Source organism: Trichechus manatus, unplaced genomic scaffold, assembly GCF_000243295.1.
Source record: "Trichechus manatus latirostris isolate Lorelei unplaced genomic scaffold, TriManLat1.0 scaffold00098, whole genome shotgun sequence".
NCBI classification, from domain to species: Eukaryota; Metazoa; Chordata; class Mammalia; order Sirenia; family Trichechidae; genus Trichechus; species Trichechus manatus.
This window is the reverse complement of record NW_004444034.1, coordinates 952,978-973,199: the sequence shown is the minus strand read 5'-3', so window position 1 is coordinate 973,199 and position 20,222 is coordinate 952,978. Positions and strand designations below refer to the sequence as shown.

General features: G+C 37.2%; 2 protein-coding genes across 3 annotated transcripts in view; both read left to right on the top strand.

The window, feature by feature from the left end:
* The window catches only part of HINT3 (histidine triad nucleotide binding protein 3), a 38,249-nt gene extending 30,049 nt beyond the window's left edge, over positions 1 to 8,200 (top strand). Inside the window, exons 3-5 of the mRNA XM_004382750.2 lie at positions 310 to 379; positions 2,390 to 2,516; positions 4,316 to 8,200. Coding sequence (XP_004382807.1) covers positions 310 to 379; positions 2,390 to 2,516; positions 4,316 to 4,348 — 230 coding nt within the window. The 3' untranslated portion in view covers positions 4,349 to 8,200. The remainder of the gene's footprint in view (positions 1 to 309; positions 380 to 2,389; positions 2,517 to 4,315) is intronic.
* Positions 8,201 to 9,469: 1,269 nt separating this feature from the next.
* The window catches only part of TRMT11 (tRNA methyltransferase 11 homolog), a 61,585-nt gene continuing 50,832 nt past the window's right edge, over positions 9,470 to 20,222 (top strand). Inside the window, exons 1-3 of one of the 2 annotated variants that reach the window (XM_004382717.3) lie at positions 9,470 to 9,716; positions 16,784 to 16,849; positions 18,549 to 18,622. In XM_004382717.3, the coding sequence (XP_004382774.1) occupies positions 9,645 to 9,716; positions 16,784 to 16,849; positions 18,549 to 18,622 (212 nt within the window). In that variant the 5' untranslated portion in view covers positions 9,470 to 9,644. Of the gene's footprint in view, positions 9,717 to 16,040; positions 16,850 to 18,548; positions 18,623 to 20,222 lie in introns of those variants that run through there. The other variant, XM_023737154.1, reaches the window with a different exon arrangement.

Here is a 20,222-nt window from a genome sequence, read left to right as displayed (position 1 = left end):
AACTGGACTCAAGAATTACTATTTACCAGCAACTGTTGTGTGACTTCCATCTTCCCTCTTTTTGAAAAATAGAATCTATAACAGTTATCCTTTCCTTGTGGTTAAGAGCTCAGCTGCTAACCAGCAGTTTGGCAGTTCGAATTCACCAGCGGCTCCTTGGAAACCCTATGGGGCAATTCTATTCTGGCCTATAAGGTCGCCTATGAGTTGGAATTGACTTGATGGCAACAGGTTTTTTTTTTTTTTTTTTTTTTGGTTTAACGTCTCCTATAGTATAATAATAATTGTAATTTCTTTCCTGGTTTGTAGTTGAAAACATGGTAGCAGTTGGAAAAACCATCCTCAAAAGGAATAATTTCACTGACTTTAAAAATGTGAGGTATGTTTACTTCCAGATAAAATCAATGTTATATGTTATTGGTTTTTATGAAATTTAATTTTTTAATGCAAAATGGAAGCAAAGACGGCAGAGTTCATAGTTTAAGTGCAGCTTTCCTAAAAGTGAGAATATAGTTCATTTGTAGTGTAAATTTAATAAACAAAACTTCTTCCTCTCATGTGTTAACATCTTCTAATAATCTCCACTTATTGTTTGAGCAGACAAGTATATACAATGGGTTATTGTGTGCCGTCAAGTAGATTCCAACACACAGCAATCCTATAGGACAGAGTAGAATTGCCCCATAGGCTTCCTAGGCTGTCATCTTTACAGAAGCAGACTGCCACATCTTTCTCCTTCAGAGGGCTGGTGAGTTTGAACCGCCAACCTTTCAGTTAGCAGCCGAGTGCTTAACCACTGTGTCACCAGGGCTCCTTACACAATGGGTAGTAGGTAGAAATTTTTACAAGTCCCCCTTGCCTTGTTTAATACACATATTCCTATAAAATTGTGTGTAAATTGAATTTTCTTAGAAAAACTTTTATGTGATTTTAAAATACATTATTATACTGCTAGCATGAAATTAGGAGCCCTGGTGGCATAGTGGAGCCCTAGTGGCGTAGTGGCTAAGAGCTTGGCTGCTAACCAAAAGCCGGGCAGTTTGAATCTACCAGCTGCTCCTTGGAAACACTATAGGACAGTTTTATTCTGTCCTGTAGGGTCGCTATGAGTTGGAATTGACTTGACAGCTATGGGTTTTATTTTGTTTCTTTTTGGTGGTGAAGTGGCTAAGAGCTCAGGCTGTTAACCAAAAGGCCGGTAGTTCAAATCCACCAGCCGCTCCTTGGAAACCCTACAGGACAGTTCTACTCTGTCCTATAGGGTCGCTATGAGTCGGAATCGACTTGACGGCATACAACAGCAACAGCATGAAATTAATTTGAAGTCATTGTCTGCTGAACTGATGATTGCCAGAGTTTTTGCAAAAGCACACTACGTTCACTTTGTCAAATGTTTTAATTAATCTGAGCAATGTTCTTCTTTTTAAAAGATAATCTGACTTTGCCTTGTTGTGACGAAGGCAGTACAGTATAGGGGAGATTACTTCTAGCACACAGTTAGAATATCTGAATTCTAATACTGTCCATGCTACTTGTTGTATTGGCTGTGTGACTTCAGACAAGTCGTTAAACTCTCCAAAATAATACCTACTCTGTCTACTTATAGGCTCAAATGAGATGATGTGTGCAAAAATCCTCTGAAAACTGTTAAGCACAATCCAACTATGATAATGACAAGGAACAGATGGTATTTGAGACACTTTCGCCAGAAGCAGCACAGGTGTTCTCGCTCCACTCAGTATATGTGGACTTGTAAAACTGTTTATTGAGTTTTACATTTTTAAGTCATATTTTAATTTTTTTTTACTATTTAAAGGAATTCTCTTTTAAATGCTTTATAAAGAAACAATTATAACTATCATCTAATTTATTTTAAGTATTAAGCAAGAAACTTATGTGATGATAAAGTTTTTTTATGGTCATATAATTAATCTCACTACTGAAATATTGTTGGTTGGTAAGGAAATGGCCTGGCCAACTTTATTAGAGATAGGAAGAAAGAGCACCATCTACTGGCTGTGTCTTGGAGTAAATGAACTATTTCTACCTGAGAGTTCAGTAATTTTTTAAAAGATTCACTGTAGAAACATATCTTAGAAGAATTAAAGCTTTATATGATAAGAACTGAAATTATAAGACAGAGTAGCAATTCAGACTTCATAAATGTTGTACTGAGGCATAACATGCTGTTATGGCCTTTCTTGATACTTGAAGAGTTTTATGTTACTGTGAACTTAACATGAAAGGAAGAGGAATTGTGAATACTCTGGTATATAAAGAAAAATAGTACTATTTTGGATGTCTTTAATATGTATGTGTTTCAACCTGAAAAACAGATTTAAACCATTGTAGACAGATATATCAATTGTCACTAACCTTTCTGTTTTAGGATGGGTTTCCATATGCCGCCATTCTGTTCCATTTCCCATTTACACCTTCATGTTCTAGCACCAGTGAATCAGCTTGGCTTCATATCAAAATTGATTTATAGAGCCAATTCCTACTGGTTTATAACAGTAAGTGTTATTGTTGTATCAGCAGCATACAAATGTATTTAAAATAACTTGTCCTTTTTAGTTTTTCTTTACTTGGCAACAATAGGTACTTAGAGCTTTCACAGAATTAGTCAACTGTTTTAGCATATTGCTTGCATATATCCAAAATAATCTTTTTAATTTAGGGGATTTTCCAGGTCATCAGATCGATAGGAAGAGGTGCTGTGGCTAAGTTTTCCCATTGCAAACAGGGGATATGATATAGAAGCACTAGACTTTGGAGTCATATCTACTTAACTGAGGGACCAGGTCCAAGTTTCTTAACCTTTTTAAGGCTCAAGTTCTTATCTATTTCCTGCAGATAGATAATAGTACCTGCTTCATAGGGTTAATGAAGGGATTGATGGGGTAATTCACATGTATAACACTTAATACAGAACCTGGCACATAGTAAGTGCTGAGTAAATATTACCTACTGCCTTTATCATCATAGCCATCAACATCATCATTGTAGAAGTTGACTTTTTATGATTTCTGATAGTCAGTTTAAACACCATAAAAAAGGGCTGCAGTAGTAGCACCAACTACCGGATCTGAGACTGAAGCTGTGTGTCTTAAAAAATTGCAGAATTTTGCTTTGCTGAGGCAAAAGCGAAATAGAATTCAGCTGTTTAGAGGCCTATGGTTCTGACAGTCAAGCCTTAGTTATTAAATGACTTAGGTCCTTGTAGGGCTTCTTGGCCAGTAATTTACCAGGCTCTTATTTTATATGTCCATGATGATGAGGTGACTTATAGTTGCTATATCTCAATAACCATCAAATAATATTTAGTTACCATTAGTTAATGCATGGTGTTATTCAAGTTATAGTAAAGAAGTTAAAAAGCATCTGATTTCTAGAAACGTCAGATTTCAGACACGTTGTCTTTTTAACATGGGTGTCCAGATGATTTTATTTAACTAAAAATGAAAAAAGAAAAACTTTTATATTTCCCAAAAAAAGCCATAAAGCAAAGTCAAAAGTAAAATAAAAAGCAAAATATATATATTTAAAATATATATGAACACACACACATATATTTGAAATAAAAAAGTGGGACATTCTGTAGAACAGCTAGTGTAGTCTCTTTAAAAGTCAGTGCAATATTTTCTACAACATCCATGCTTTTGTAATAAAGTAATTAAAATACATTTCTGTCATGTTTTTAACTGTATTTTCTTACACAAAAGACTAACATTTTTTAATTGGAAAAAAAAAGTGAACAAAATTGTAAGATTTGCCAATGGTTCATCCTGGGAGTCTGAACTCTTCTTAAATCTGCGAGTTTGTCAGTATTTATTATAAGACTTTGAAGAAATTGATGTTTATGAGACTTTGAAGAAATTAAGGTATTAGCATTTATTCTAAAATCTCTTATATAATGTTCCAGATTATATGATAGAGAAAAGCTCTCTGAATTGGTATAGTGAGATTTTAGTTTACTTTATAAAGCTTTAGTATTATATGTATTTTCCCTTTCCTTATGAAAATTTTTAATGAATATGCAAAATGAATAGGTAAAAATCTGCCTGTTTATATACAATATAAACTTTCCTATAGTTTATGAACTATTATATTTCGAATTTTTTTTGGCACAATGTTTTTAGGAACAACATGTGTAGTATCCAGCTCTTATGCTGTGGCTTATTATAATAGGAATGCCTTTAGAATTATTTGATACAAGTTATCATATCTAGCATTAATTTTTTTCCTTTTAAATTAATTATTCGATACAGGTTATCATATCTAGCATTAATTTTTTTTTCCTTTCAAATTACAGGTTGATTATTTGATTGAAAAACTAAGAACATGAAAATGTCAACAGTGGAAGATTTTCCTAATCTTGGCTTAGCATAAACTAATATTTTGGTCCCTTTGAGGTTTAATTGCAACTTTCAGGTTTGTTGGGTTTTATGAGAGGCTGTTCCTGAGAAGCCTTAAGTCCTTTCTGAATGAATGTGTTTCCTGAGATCAGCGATATAATTTATACGAATGCTTTGTCATTGACCTTTTTGTTTCAGTGGTTACTTATCAAAGTTATAAGATACTGTATAGGTAAAATACCACTAAAACAAATTCAGTTGATCAAGAAGGGCTCTGTATTAAAAGATTCAAAGTTTTCATTTCTCAGTAGATAATCAAATTTTAATAGCAATTTATTTATTTATGCATATTCACTATGAAGAATAAACTAGTATAGAAGGTATTTTATTGGGACCTTTATTACTATGAAGGAGAAAAAGAACTACTTGACAATTTTGTAGATTGTATGTAAATTTTCAAAATATAGAATAGGACAATACACAGCAATCTGTGATTTTGTTGGTGGGAAGAATTGTATATGTGTCACTTTTCACTTAAATTTCAGATGTCAGTTTTCATTTCCTGAAGCCTAGCATCTTTGTCATATATTGGTCCAGAAAGCTGAGAACATAATTTCTAACAGTGAATTTAAAAACAAACAAACAAACACAATTTGACTGTCCAGCAGAATTCACTGTAATGGAATTTTACCTGTAAGAACATAAATGAGGACAAGCATAAAATGGTTATATTGATTTATTAAAACTGGTAGAAACTGTTGCTTTATGGCTTGTTTTTTGTATCAAAGGGAAATTAGAATAAAAAGTGGAGAGAGAGCTTTTATCATAAAAAAGGCCTGATTTGAAAGTGCATATAGGCTTAGATGACAAAATTTATTTTAATAACTATAATAATAATATTGATATATCATTTCATAAGGCATATTTCTTAGGAATTGCCTTTTGGTGCTAAGCCATTTTAATACTTCTGTGTAATCTACAGTAACAATGGTGAATATGAATGGAGAGCAGGTGCTCAAAGCTAATCCTATATTGTGCCAGTGTACAGGAATATAAATAAACATAAAAATGTATTGATGTTGGAAATAGGCTGTAATTACTAGTTCCCTTTCTCTCTCTTTTTTTTGGGGGGCATTATTAAAAAAAAAAACATTGTTTTAAGTAATGAAATACTTATTGCAATATTTGGTTAAAACATCTGGAGTCAATATTGTTTAATTCATTCATTTATTCATTCAGCAAACATTTTTTGAGCATTTAACATGTACCAGACTCTGTGCTCAGGGAGTATAGAAATGAGAAAAGACAGTCTGCCTTCAATAGCTAATTCAGGGGTCAGACAAAATTAGTGAATAGAATTTAGTGTAGCAAGTGCTATAATGGTTATATGTCCACAGAAGACGCTGTGGAGGGAGAAACAGTTCTGAGAGCAAGTGGCAGGAAAACTTCAGTATTGAAGACTCAATGTTAGGCAGGCAGACAGTGGCAGTTTAGGCTAATACCTCCACATGTACTTTTCTTAAGTTCTTTTTCCACTTTTATTTACTTGACAATGGAACTGAAAGTCAAAATTTCATTTTAATCACTAGAGGCGGAGAAGGGGATTTGGAAGTAGGGGTTATGGCCTCTTAAAATTGCATTGCAAGTTTTTCAGTACTGCTTTGTGAAGTAGCTCATGGAGGACCTATTTGGATTGACAGTTACAAGTTTCTATACATCAGTGAAAATCTGACCAGTTCCAGGAAAGGAATTTCAACATGTGCAACCTTGCTTTCCTATGTGAACTTGCAATGATATAATTGACAATAGTGTGAGAGATATTTAATGTATTTAAAGCCTAATGGGTCTCTTCAAAAATGTGATTATCCCATTGATTTAATTTATATACTCTCTCATACAAATTTTTCTTCTTTGTTGTAAAACCCTTGGAAACTCACATTTTTAGTCTAGATTCTCTGTTTTTGCTTGTAAAGATTAATAATCAAATTACAATTAAAATTCATTTAGCCTTTTCAGTAGTTTCTGGTAACTCCCTAGCTATGTAACCACTAGCGAGGGAGTGGTTAATAACCACTAACCAACACAAAGCTAATTTATAACCTTTCTTAAAAATGGGTATAGCAGTATTGAGAGCATTATTTGTACATGTTATGATAGTATCTGTTTGTAATTGCAGAATTATAAAATTAGTAATAATAAGCGATTTCAAACTGTGCTTACTTAGCTAGGAGAAAGCTAAATAAAAATGGAAAAATACTGCATCAAATTTTGCCTCTCGGGTCTCTTTTAATAGTACTACAAACAGAATTCCAAATGAAAGTCTTTAATAAATTGGCTAATTGTAATATGTGAAGGATTCACTGTCAGAGATGTTGAAATACCTCTTTTTTAATATAAAGATTCCAAGGTCAAGAGCACAGTCTATATTGTTGTAACACTCAAACACTCCCTAGATTTTGATGTCAAAAGATCACCTGCAAAAGCTGATGCCCACGATTTAATTGTCAAGTCACTGAAATGAAGTTGATACCTGTTGATTCTTCTGTTCATCAATCAGCTTTCTTCTAGTAATATAAATACAAAAAATCAGATCTCAAATTCATTAAATCAAGTCAGATCCTTGTTGTATGATTATTAAAACCACATAGGTAGAGATGGATCCACAGTCAGCAATTATGTATAAATTATCCCTAAGCCAAATAAACTTCCAAGTAAGTGTATTGTATTTTCTGATATAAAACAGGCACCTCAGGCACCTCAGGCTTAAAATATAGTGCAGTACTATTCAGCAGCAAAAATGGGCCATTTATACATACTACATGGATGAATCTCAGCAACACTGTGAAAAGAAACTTTCACAAGAGTATATACTACAGGGTTCCATTTATATGCAGTTTTGGAACAGGCAAAAATAAGGTGGAAAAAATCAGAGCAGTGGTGGCTTTTGGGCTGGTGTGAGGGCAGAGATTGACTTGGAAGGGGCATAAGGAAACTCTGGGGTGATGATACTATTCTGTATCTTGATAGAGATTTGGGTTACACAAGTATATGCATGGACAGTTTCGACATTACCTATGACCTCTGCTGCTGGGACCTGTTAACTATTCAATTACTTTGCTGACTCTGTGTTGTACCAGTCTCAACACTGTAGTGGCATGTTCTAACCAGAACTCAAAATTCTCCTAACTTCTGGTGCTTACTTCCCAGGAATGGCTCTGGTTTTTGTAATCAGCAGCCTCTGTCAGAGGCTCTAATGCTTGCACTATTAGCAGTCCTACAGGAACCAAGTCTCCATTAGATCTGCCCTGGTGGAAGACAGACTATGAACCTCCTTGCCCCTTCTAGTACATAAAAACAAACATGTCTCTATGCTGGTTTTGAACACTAACTTTCAAAGTCCCTACTCTTCTGCAGCTCCTTAATAATTCCAGTAAGCTCAAAACAATTTAACAGGTCTGGCTGGGAGTCCCCTGAAGGCAGTTTAATTGATCTCAGAGTTGTTCCACACTAACCCTCATGGCCTGTGCAAGGTTAATCTCTACTTCCCCACACCATGTGTCTTAGTTACCTAGTGCTTTTGTAACAAAAATAGCACAAATGGGTGGCTTTAAAGGACAGAAATTAATTTTCTTGCTGTCCCAGAGGCTAAAAGTCTAAATCAGGGCCTTGGCTGAGTCAATTCCTTCTATGGGCCTCTTTCCCAGTTTCTGGTGGCTGCTGGTAATCCTTGGTATTTCTTTGTTGTATAAGGTCCTCACATGGTGTCTGCCTTACTTCTGTGTGTGTCTCTGTCCTGCTTTTTATAACTCAAGTAATTAGGTTTAGGGCCCACCCTACTCTGGTATGTCCTAATTAACATAACAAAAGGAAACCTTTATTTCCAAACAGGATCATATTTACAGGGTCTAGGACCTCAACACATATTTTTGGGAGACACAATTTAATCCATAACAGTATGATTCCAACAGTCTTGAGATTCATGATTCAGACGCTCTCCTGGTAATTTCTGGAGTGGGGATTTAGTGTAAGGTACAACTTCCTCAACCTTAGCTCAAAGGATCCCAGGTGAAAAACCATTGTAACCTGATTCCATCTGGGTTCTCCTAGGCTCTGCATTCTCATTTGCTATCTGCACAGCATCATATTAATTCAGTCATGAAAATTAACTCTTTGATATCTCCTAAAAAAGTGCCCCATCAGATTTTGTTGTTTGGAAAATTTTACTGAAGATTTGACAATTTCTGGGGATGGGTCATATCAAGCACTGCACGTCCTTTCTCTAATATTTCATTGGTTTTCTGTCCCACCTTGGCCTCTCAAAGAGGAAACAACTGCCTTTTCTTGTCTCATACAGAGCACTTTTATCCCCTTCTTTGGACGCTTGGGGCAAGAAAAATCTGTTCCTCAGACACTTATCTCAAGTGGACTTTGTTGTTAGCAGCCGACTTGCAATCCCATGTATGCGGAGTAGAACTGCTCCATAGGGTTTTCAAGACTGTGACCTTTCAGAAGCAGATAGCCAGGCCTGTCTTCTGAGGCACATTTGGGTAGGTTTGAACCACCAACCTTTTGTAGCCGTTTGCACCATCCAAGGACTCCCCAACTGGGCTTATCAAGACATTTTCCTAACAAAGGCAGATCTCTTCCTAAAAGAAATTCTCATATGGCTCTTAAAAGAGAAAAGTCTGCATAAAAACAATTTATTAGCCCATACACTATGCCAAGTATTGTTAAACGCTCTACTTAATCCTAGTGACAGTTCCTTGAAGGAAGCAGTATTATCCCAGTTTAGGTAAGAGAATTGAGGCTAGGAGGTGAAGAAATTTGCTCAAGAACATATAGCTGGTAAATGGTGGAACTGAGAGGTTTCAACCTTGGACTGACAACCACAACCTACGTTCTTAATCACTACTAAGTTCCTGGCACATGATGCTGGGGATATAAAGGATATCCTTTGTATCACATTCCAGGCGGGAGAACCGCTAGGAATTACAATGTCTGGTCAAAACCTGCTCGGGAAAACAATGCAGCCCCTCACGCCAACTATTACCGGACTTTGGGAGCTCCAACGGAGACAGTACATCCCAAAACATCCGACCTCTCCCACAGCGGCCAGGATTCGGTGTGCGCCCGCAAGGAACGGCGGGACAGCGCCCGCCTCGCATTGCTTCCGTTTCCGATCGCTCAGGCACCCGCCTCAGCGGAAACGCCGATCAGCGGTGAAGGGGTACGAGTGAGGGAGAGAAATACCGCGCTGTCCGCGCCGGCGCACCGTGGGCGGCGGCAATGGCGCTGCCCTGCACGTTTAAGAGGTATCTGCTGCTTATGGCGCAGGAGCACCTGGAGTTTCGTCTGCCGGTGAGCGCGCAGCGCCTTTCACAACTTTCGACCCGGAGGGGAGAGCGGGGCGGGGGTTGGTAGTGGGTGGAGGCGGCAGATGCAGGCTTAGTACTCAGGGATTTGGAGGTCTGTGCTTGTTTGGGGGATCACGCGTCCACCAATTCCTCGGCCCCTGGGGTGAATCCTAGCGCCGCGAAGGGTGTGTGAAAAAGTACGAAACAGACCACCTCATAGTGGCCAAGCACTTTCATTCATTTCTCTGCTCGTGTGCCGGGTACTGGAGTTAGCAGGTGAAAATGATGGGCTCTCTCCCTCCAAGATCTCTTCGTCTCGCGGAGGATGGAGACATCCGAAACGAAAACACTCAAGGCAGTGTTTTAAGTGTCAAATATGCGGGTGAAGCTCGATGGAGGAGGAAGTGTGATGGGGAAGTGGGGAAAAGTACTTTATTTACTCAACAAACATTTTCAGAATACCTGTTATTGAATGTGCCAGACACGAATATAATGATGATAAAGACAGCCCCTGCCTTCAGAGAGAAGGAGACCTGGTGGCAGAGTGGTTAATGCCAACCAAAAGGTGGATGGTTATAATCCACCAGTCGCTCCACGGTAGGAAGATGTGGCAATCTGCTTCTGTAAATATTTACAGCCTTGGAAAACCTATGGGGCAGTCCTACTCTTCTGTCCTATAGGGTCGCGATGAGTCGGAATCGACTCCACGGCAGTGGGTGGGCCTTCAAGGAACTTACTGTCTAGGCAAAGGGCTGAGCAAAACATAAACACAGAATTATATAATAACGTAGTAAGTGCAGTGATAGATACACAGGGTAATATGAGAGCACATAGAAGTGGAATCTATTTTTCAAGGGCATATGTCTTACAAAACAATTAGAATGAACTCCTGAGGACCTGGACCATCTTTATGGTTTGGGGGCAGGTTGGCCTTTAGAGAAGGATTCCATTAGAAGACGGCATTTGAACTGTGACCTAAAGGATGAATAGGAGTTAGCCAGGCCAAGTAGATGGCAGAGAATGGTAAGAGTATAGGAGAAGTAAACTCCAGGGTAGCAAAGCCTTGTATACTCTGGAGTTTGGAAGGGGAATTTATTGAAGGGTTTTAATCAAAGGAATGACTCAGTCAGATTTTTAAAAAAAAAAATCACATCCACAGCAATATGGAGGGCGGATTTGAGATTTGAGGGAAATAAGACTGGAGCCAGAGACCAGTTAGGAGTCTACTGGAATAGTCTTATTAATAGACTAAGAAGGCAAGGGATAAGAGGATTGGACAGACTGGGAAAATACTTAGTTGATAAAATCATCAGGGCTTGATGATTGATTGAATGGTGGGCGGGAAGTACCGGTCAAGGATGACTCCTGAGATGCACAGGGGTGCCTCCATGTAAGCTAGAGAACACAGGCAGATACACGACTTAAATTTTGGTTGTGCTGAATTTGATGTGCTTGTGTGACATCCAAGTGGAGATGACCAGGAGACAGTGGATATATGAGTGTGCAAAGAGCATGATAGAGTGATCTGGAATATTAATAAATATTTGAGGATCTTCTGCGTGGGAAAATTAAAAACCATGGAAATCTGTTGCTGTGGAGTCGATTCTGACTCATAGCGACCCTATAGGACAGGGTAGAACTTCCCTGTAGGGTTTCCGAGGAGAGGCTGGTGTATTCGAACTGCGACCTTTTGGTTAGCAGCTGAACGCTTAACCACTGCGCCACCAGGGTCCATATAGGAAAACTAAGAGGATGAAATTACTTAGAAAGTGTAAGGGCAAAAAAGTGATGGGCCTAGTGCAGATGCTTGGAAACATTGGTGTTAAGGGAGGTTAGAGAAGAGGTGGCAATGAAAAAGATAAGTGTCAGAATAGGAAGGATGTAAAGCCACAGAAATCAGGAAGGTAAAATTTTAGGAAATGGAGAAATGGATAATGTTGAATGCAATTGCTTTTTGGTTAAACAAGAATGAAAAAGTGCTTATTGACACTCTAAATTAGAAGAAAGTTGGCAAATTTTTTTAGAGCTGTTGTGGAGAGTTAAGTGGAAAAGCTAGACTACTTGGTTTAGTAGTCACTGGAAAATGAGGAGGAGATAGGGTAGAGAGCTCTTAAGAGCGTAAGAAGAGGAAATATGAGATTGGTTAAAGTTTGAGGGGGATTACAGTTGTACTCTGACACACATGGGATTGCCATGAGTTGATTCTGACTCAGCAGCAACTGGTTAGGATCAAGGTAGGAACCCCTTTCTCCCCCTCAAGAGTAGTGATTGAGTAATGTTTGTAGGCTGAGGAGTGAAGGGGAGGATGGATATAAGGGCAGAGTGGCACATCTTGGCCTTTCAGTAGAAGGGGAGATTGAGTAAAAGGGTTAGGATGGGGTGACTGCCTGAGGCCTTAACCTTGAATGAGTCAAAAGTTATTTCTTGAGAGATGGGGAACAGCAGTTGAATCGGACACTTGGGAAAAAGAGTAGAATTTGAAATATAGTCACTGAGAACAACATGTATTAGAACAATGCTAAAAACCCAGCTGCTGACAGAAATCATGTGTTTGTAATTGTGCTAAGATTCTGTGATTTTCTTCAGTAGTGCTCGACCTGTTGGCTTTAGACGTTATGAAGGAAGACTCTGGCATTGATTCAGTATAAATGTTTTACTGGACAGATGCATGGGGAAGATAGAGGTGCAAGGGCATAGAGTTTCATAGAGGAGGCAATATTTTAATTGGGTCTTAATTGATGCGGAGATGTTCTGTGGGTGAAGAGGACTGGAAAGCCCACTTTAGTGATTAACAAAAACATATGCAAAGGCAGAGGTGTGGTTGGTGTTGGGGGAAACGGAGTAGTGGGAGATGAGGCTAGAGAGGTGGGTAGGATCCAGATTTTAAAGTCTTTTGAATCCATTCCAAGGAGTTTAGACTTTTAGATTTAATGGAGAGTCATTGACTTTTTTTTTAAGGAAGGAAGTACCAAGATCATTTTTGTTTAGAACAATAATGTTAGGGGATCAGTTAAAGGAAGGCACGTATAGGATACTAGAGTGGAACTAGACAGGCCAAGAAGGATGAGTGCATATCATAAGGCAATGCAATGGGAATACAGTGGTTAGGCTGTAGTCTCAAGGATAGCATCCCTAGTACTTGGTAATTTTACCTGTCTCTTCCCTCTTAAATTCTTTTGTTATGTTAATGAAGTCATATTAGAGTAGGATGGATTCTAAACCTAAAACCTAATTCCTTCTGAGTGGTGTCTCTTATACACACACGCACACGCACACATGTGCGCGCACACATACACACACACGGAAGATGCCATGGGAAGACAGACACATAGCAGATGCATCTCCAAACCCAAGAATGCCAATGTTTGTTGGCTACTAGAAGCTGAAAGAGACAAGGACCTCCTGCTGGAGCCCTGAATTTGGGCTTTTAGCTTCCAGAATTGTGAGACAATACATTTTTGTTCTTTAAAGCCACCCACTGGTGGTATTTTTGGTTATGGAAGCACTCGGAAATTAAGACAGCTTACTGTGGCTGTAACTGAAATTTTTCAGAGCCCTAAGTTTTGTTTGGTGTTGAAATTTAAATGCCTCAGGTCGGTCATCACCCTGCCACTCTTTTTTATCATATTACACATACCTGTCGCTTTTAGTAGACTTTGAGTTCCTGTGGCAGGATCCAAGGCTTGTTCATCTTTGTATTCTTGAACTTAGCTCTGAGCATGGGACATGGGCATTCCTTAAAACCTTCACATATTCTAGTTTACAATTTCTTAACTATGTGTGTTTTGTCCTTTCTGATTTGACTGTCATTCTTCAGATAGATGAAAACATGATAGAAATTTGTGGTTCTCTTTTCTCTCTGTCATCTGTTAATATTACAGTTTTCCCTTCTAAAAAGGCCTTTTAGACTTTATGCATTATACCTATATATTTTGCACTTTGAGAAATCTATTTTCCTGATGTCTGTGATACATGTTTGTGCTTTTCATTTATCTCCTGTGTATTATTGATTCTGAGATGTCACACCTGTGTTGTCCCAAGGATCTTGCTGCTTTCACATCTTCAGACAGATTTCTCTTGTTAATGACATGAAATTCAGTATATCAATCCTTTCTTTTTCTCTGCTTCCTGAGAGGTGAATTTCAGACAAGTAAAGAATTTATCAAATGCTTGCTTTTACTCATATTTCATATGGGCTGTTGAAGTCCCCCATAACTATCATTGTCTTGCCTACATTCTGATTTTGTCCATGCAGCCTGCAGAGTACCCTACCAAAAAACCAAAGCCATTGCCACCGAGTTGATTCCAATTCATAGTGACCCTGTAGGACAGAGGAGAACTGCCCCATAGGGTTTCCAGTGAGTGGCTGGTGGATTCAAACTGCTGACCTTTTGGTTAGCAGCTGAACTCTTAACTACTCTGCCACCAGGGCTCCAGAGTACCCTAAAATCTGTTATTCCCCCTTTTCCCTCCTTTTAGGCTTTCGTACGTATTCTTTTATCCCAAACTTCTAGGTTTGTGGATTTTTATCAAGAATATACTTTTTTGACTTATAGTGGTACTGTATTTCATTTATACTTTTTCATTATACCATTTTTAACTTCATCCCAGTTATCTTGATACCAGGATCACTTTTTTCTCCCTGTGTCAAAATTTAAGTTTAATTGATTTATTATCTCCACTCTCCTATGTTTATTAAAATATACCTGAGACCTTCAAACTTCTTCCTGATCTTTTTATTGCCTTTCCCCCCAGTAATCATTTCACAGATGATAAAACCAAAGCATAACTTGTTTAAGGTCACACAACCTACGTGCCAGATTTGGAATTTGACTTAAGTTTGTCAGCCTCCATATTTCTACTGGAAGAAAATAGAGGAATACTATCTATACATTCTGTACTAGTTATCCATTGCTGCATAACAAATTACCCCCAAACTTAGTGACTTAAAAGCACAAAAATTATGCCACACATTTTATGAGCCTGGAATTCAGGAATGGCTTAGCTGTGTGGTTTTGGCTCAGAGTCTCTCCTGATGTTATAGTCAAGGTGCCAGCCAGGATGGCAGTCATCTGAAGACTTGACTGGGGCTGGAGGACCCACTTGCAGTGCTGTGCACTGACGTGGCTATGGCAGAAGGGTTCAGTTCCTTTCTGACTCTTAGCCATCCTGTGTACAACATAATGAAACACTGCCTGGTCCTGCTCCATCCTTGCAGTTGTTGCTGTGTTTGAGCCCATTGTTGCAGCTACTGTGTGTCAGTCAGTATCGTTGAGAGTCTTCCTCTCTTTTGCTGACTCTCTGCTTTACCAAGCATGATGTCCTTCTCCAGGGACTGGTACCTCCTGATAACATGTCCAAAGTACGTGAGATAGAGTTTCATCATCCTCGCTTCTAAGGAGAATTCTGGCTGTATTTTTTCCAAGACAGGTAATGTTTGTTTTTCTGACAGTCCATGGTATATTCAGCATTCTTTGCCAGCACCATAATTCAAAGGCATCCATTCTTCTTTGGTCTTACTTATTCATTGTCCAGCTTTCACGTGCATATGAGGCGATCAAAAACACCCTGGCTTGGGTCAAGTGCACCTTAGTCCTCGCCGTAGCCCGTTGCCGTCTAGTCGATTATGACTCATAGCAACCCTGTAGCTTAAATGTCCTCACAACATGGGGATTGTTGTCCCCTAGAGGGAATAATCCACACTGAAGCCATAATGTGTTTTATGACCCAGCCTGGGAAGTCACACACTGTCTCTTCCTTCACATTCTGCTTATCAAAAATGAGCCACTAAGTCAGCTCAAGGAGCCCTGGTGGCACAGTGGTTGAGAGCTATGGCTGCTAACCAAAAGGTCGGCAGTTCAAATCCACGAGCTGCTCCTTGGAAACCCTGTGGGGCAGTTCTTCTCTGCCCTATAGGGTCGCTATGACTCGGAATCGACTCGATGGCAACGAATTTGTGTTTTTTTTTGGTTTTAACTAGGAATCTAGCCAGCTTCAATTTGTAGACTAGAAATCGCTGAGTACTTTACGCAAAGAGGAAACCCTGGTGGTGTAGTGGTTAACAGCTACAGTTGCTAACCAAAAGGTCGGCAGTTTGAATCCAGCAGGCGCTCCCTGAAAACTCTGTGGGGCAGTTCTACTCTGTCCAATAGGGTCGCTATGAGTTGGAATCTACTCGCCAGAGCGAGTTTTTTTTTTAGGCGAAGAGATCATTCATTTATTCATTCCTTTGGTAAATATTTATTAGATGCCTATTTCGTGCTAGCCCTTGTACTAAGCCCTACAAGTCACTGAAATAGTTTTCCTACCTTCTGCTTATTTTGGGACCCTTAGAAATTTCTTTTGTAACCACTGCAGAAATTACTAAAAACTTGATTAAAAGCTCCCTGTCCTTGTTCTTGGTCTCTACCAGTTTGTTAGCACAGGCACTCTGACTAAAAACATTAACATGTACTTTCCCATGGTTCTTAATAGTAATTTCCCAAAATAATTTACTCGCTTCTTGTTTTTCTAACCAGTTCCATTCAACAGTTTGAGAAATTGGATTGAATTAAGACACCTGGGTTTCTGTCTCTTAGTGTTCCCTTGAGTCTTTGAGCACATTAATTACTCTGTTTTCCCTTTTGTTAGGATAAATATGTACTTAATTCTGAAAACTAGGAGCAACTAGTTAATCGATTAATGGTAGTTTTTCCTTATATAAAGTTACTAGTCCATAGTTCTCTCTGCCTACTGTGAGATCACCAAAATGCTTTAATTTTCTTATTAATACCTGTTGAGTGATTATTACTTTCCATACTCGCAATATTTCCTGTGAATTCTGAGGGATGGAAGGAATCTAAAAGATTGGTCAGCATAAGCCCTTAACTGATATTTGAGTGTCTTCTACAACATCCTGTAGCAGTTCTTTTTTTATTTGTACAGAATGCGATATTTGTAAATGATACAAAACTCTAGTAACGTTCTTGAAGAACAATTTTGAAGTGTTTTATTATAAATGCTGTTATTAAAAACTGAAATTGAATGTGAGTATAATGTTAAAATGTATTCTCTATAATATTTTTATTATAGGAAATAAAATCTTTGCTTTCACTTTTTGGAGGTCAATTTGCTAGCAGTCAGGAAACTTATGGAAAGGTAAGTTAAATTCTGTTTCTTCATTAGAGCCTGTGCAGTATACTTACAAATGGAAGCTTGAGATTTGAAGAGAAGAACTGCGTATCTTATGTTTATATTTGTGAGGTTACTTATCTCTGTTTCTAGGGGTAATTGAATAAAAAGGATATTTTGAAAAATTGTAGTTTTGGAAACTAATTTAGATTCACTTCCAGTATTTATTGATTTTATTAGTTATAATTTTTAATTTAACAGTTGTTCCATAATTTGTATCTGTGTCCTTTATTAAAAAAAAAGGGCTGTCTTCTGTTGATGAGGTATATTTAGAATTAGAGTTTTTAGTGTTAGTAGCTGAACTTTGGGCTTAGATTGGAAATCATTTTAAACTTTGAAATTGTATATTATGTAAGATTGTGAATTTATGAGCTTTTTCTTTTGTACATGATAATTTATCAGAGTGTATTAGAAAAAGTTTGGGAAATAGGAAAAGAAAAAATCATTCACAGTTCTTCTTCCTTGACCTGATTTATAATTTGGTGGTACTGCCTTCCAGTCTTTTTACTTATACTTTTTCCCTCTTAGTTGTAATCCCACTGATCACGGGCTTCTGAGTTCTTTTGTTTGCACTGGTAATATTAATATAGGCACATTAATAGAGGCACAGCCTTCATCACTAACATGGCTGTATAATATTTTCGATTGACTAGCTCTACCATAATAATCTAACCATTTCATTTTCAGTCAGGTTGCTTTTAAAATTTTCTTAATAAAAATAATGCTAAGATGCCAGTCTTTTTTCCTGTTTGGATTATTTTATATTTTTCTCTAAGGTAGTGTAAATATTAGAAGAAGAAAGAGGGAATGGACAAGGAGAATTTTTTTTTTCAAGAGCTGAGAGAACTTAAGTTGAAAGTCCCCTGGGTTGGAATTCTATTCCTGAGTGACTTTCACTTGAGGGGAAGAGGAGGAGGAAAGGAGGGAGAGGGTGGGTCAAACTGGGTAAAGGTGATGAACAGAGAGGTTAGCGTTCCTCTGAGTTTTGCTGTGTTCTGGCAAGGGGTTATCTGAGTGGGGCTTGAAAGTCCTCTTAATCTTGGATGTTGAGACAGGGGATTAGGGAAAATCCCCTGATGCACCTAGAGTTTTTTTTCTTTAGAGGAAATAATAAAGTTATAAAAATTAATGATAATTTAAAAATGTATTCTATGATTTTCTATCACAGTTATTCCAAAGGGCCCCTCCTCCACTTCTTGGGTGGCCACAAGTACCTAGGAAAAGAGGGATCATTTAGCAACAAATAAATACATTACTTAGAAGTTAAAAATAAAATACCTATATTATAAGGAACGATTAGCAACAATAGAAAAAAATTTTAGAGATTATACTTTGGTGCATAAAATGCATTAGTTCTTTTAGTCAATCAACTTTAATGAAACGACAAATGCAAAATTAACCTTAAATTTAAATAAAGTTAATTTGCTAACATTTTCATCTATAGGGTCATTTATAAAAGTGTTTTTGCGTTGTACTATATTATCTATCTTAAGAGGTCACCTATTGATTTACATTTTTACTTTTGGAACGATTTTATTTTGGTTAGAGTCAGATCATGTATTCTTACACGAAATAGGAATCTCTCCTTTTTGACTTCTTGAATGAAAGCATATGAGGCCACATAACCACTTAGAAATAAATTGTATATTATTATTTTTCCTTTCAGTCTCCATTTTGGATTCTTAGCATTCCCTCTGAAGATATTGCCAGAAACTTAATGAAACGGACAGTGTGTGCCAAGTAAGAGAAACTTATAGTGTTCTCCTGCATGAGTGTACACCATATTCCTTGTAATTACTCTGACCTCCTTTTTGCTATATTGTCAGAAAGTAGAAGAGGTTGGTTGTGGGGTGGGGAAAGGCTCACTTTAGGTTGCAGTTACATGCTTTTGCCACTGGATGGTGGTGGGGGAACGGAGGAGAGCTATTCCGCTGAAACTGAGGGTGAGAGAATCTCAGTGGTAAAATGTAGAAACAGTTGTTTTAGAATAATTTTTTGAAACTTCCGTATTAAGCAGGAGTATAGTATGAAACAAACGCTATGTCATTAATAGGATAGATGCCACATTCAATTATGTCTAAAGTATTCGAAATCCAAAAATGTTTTTCTTATATGTGATTTTTAGTTTGATGAGTATATTTGTGAAGTGCAGGATGACAGGGCGAGGACCGTCAAGAAATATGTTTTTCTGTTTTATGTGTTAGAGAAATGAATTCTGATTTTCATATCTTAGTATGAATGCATGTCTTGATGCATTGTTTATACTACCTGAGTGTTTCTCGATTTTATTATTAGCATCTACTTTTTCCTTTTTCTTTCTGTTTTTTATTTTTTTGCACTGTTAAAATTTTTTTTCTATTTTCAGCTTTGCAAATTAAGCTGAATTCTCAATTACTATCCTAAAAATTGAGCAGCTTATGTTATCCTTGAGTTGCCTTTTTTCCTGAGTATTTTGGCAGATTGCTGTAGAGTATCTTTTCTGTAGAAATTATAGTATTTAATAATACAATTCAAATAAGATTTCACATAGATCTAATTTTATTAACATGGTTAGCATTGCTTTAACGCTTGATGTGTAATTACTGTATTATTGAATAGGCTACAACCCCATGTTTAGTTAAATTCAATCTGTTGAATCCCTCAGTCGCAGATTTTATCTTCTCTTAACTAAGCTTCTGATCGAAATTTGTTAATGGGTCTTATTTATTAAGTAAAAATGACAAGAAAACTGAAACATAACTAAAAAAACACACCCTTTTAATAACTATTATTTTAGATTAGCATATTATAATTTATGGCTGTAAGACGTTATTTGAATTCTAAAGATATGGTTTGTTCGATTTAAAATAGCTACTTGAGTATCAAGAACTTTTATACTTACATCAAAGCCCATATCTTCTGATGTATATATTTGACTAATACAGAGTAGCTATGAGGCAGAATCAACTCGACGGCAGTGGGTTTGGTTTGGGTACACAATATACATGTATATGCATGTACACATGCATGTATTCCTACATACAGAATGAAATAACTAAAATAGACTTTATAGACATAGATTCAATACTAACTTAAACTCAAATTTTTGTGTTTAGAACAGAAATTGAAAGTTAATTTTATTTATTTTTAACTTGAAATATCCCCAGCATACCAAAAAAAAAAAAAAAAAAATTAGAGTGAATGCTGTAACAAAAACCTGGTACTTACCTGGTTAAATCTCAGCATTTCAAGATATTTACCACTGATTTTTTTTTTTTTTTTTAATTGTACAGAACAAATAGTTGCTCATGAAACAGTAGTACACATGTTGTTTTATGACATTGGTTAACAACCCCACAAC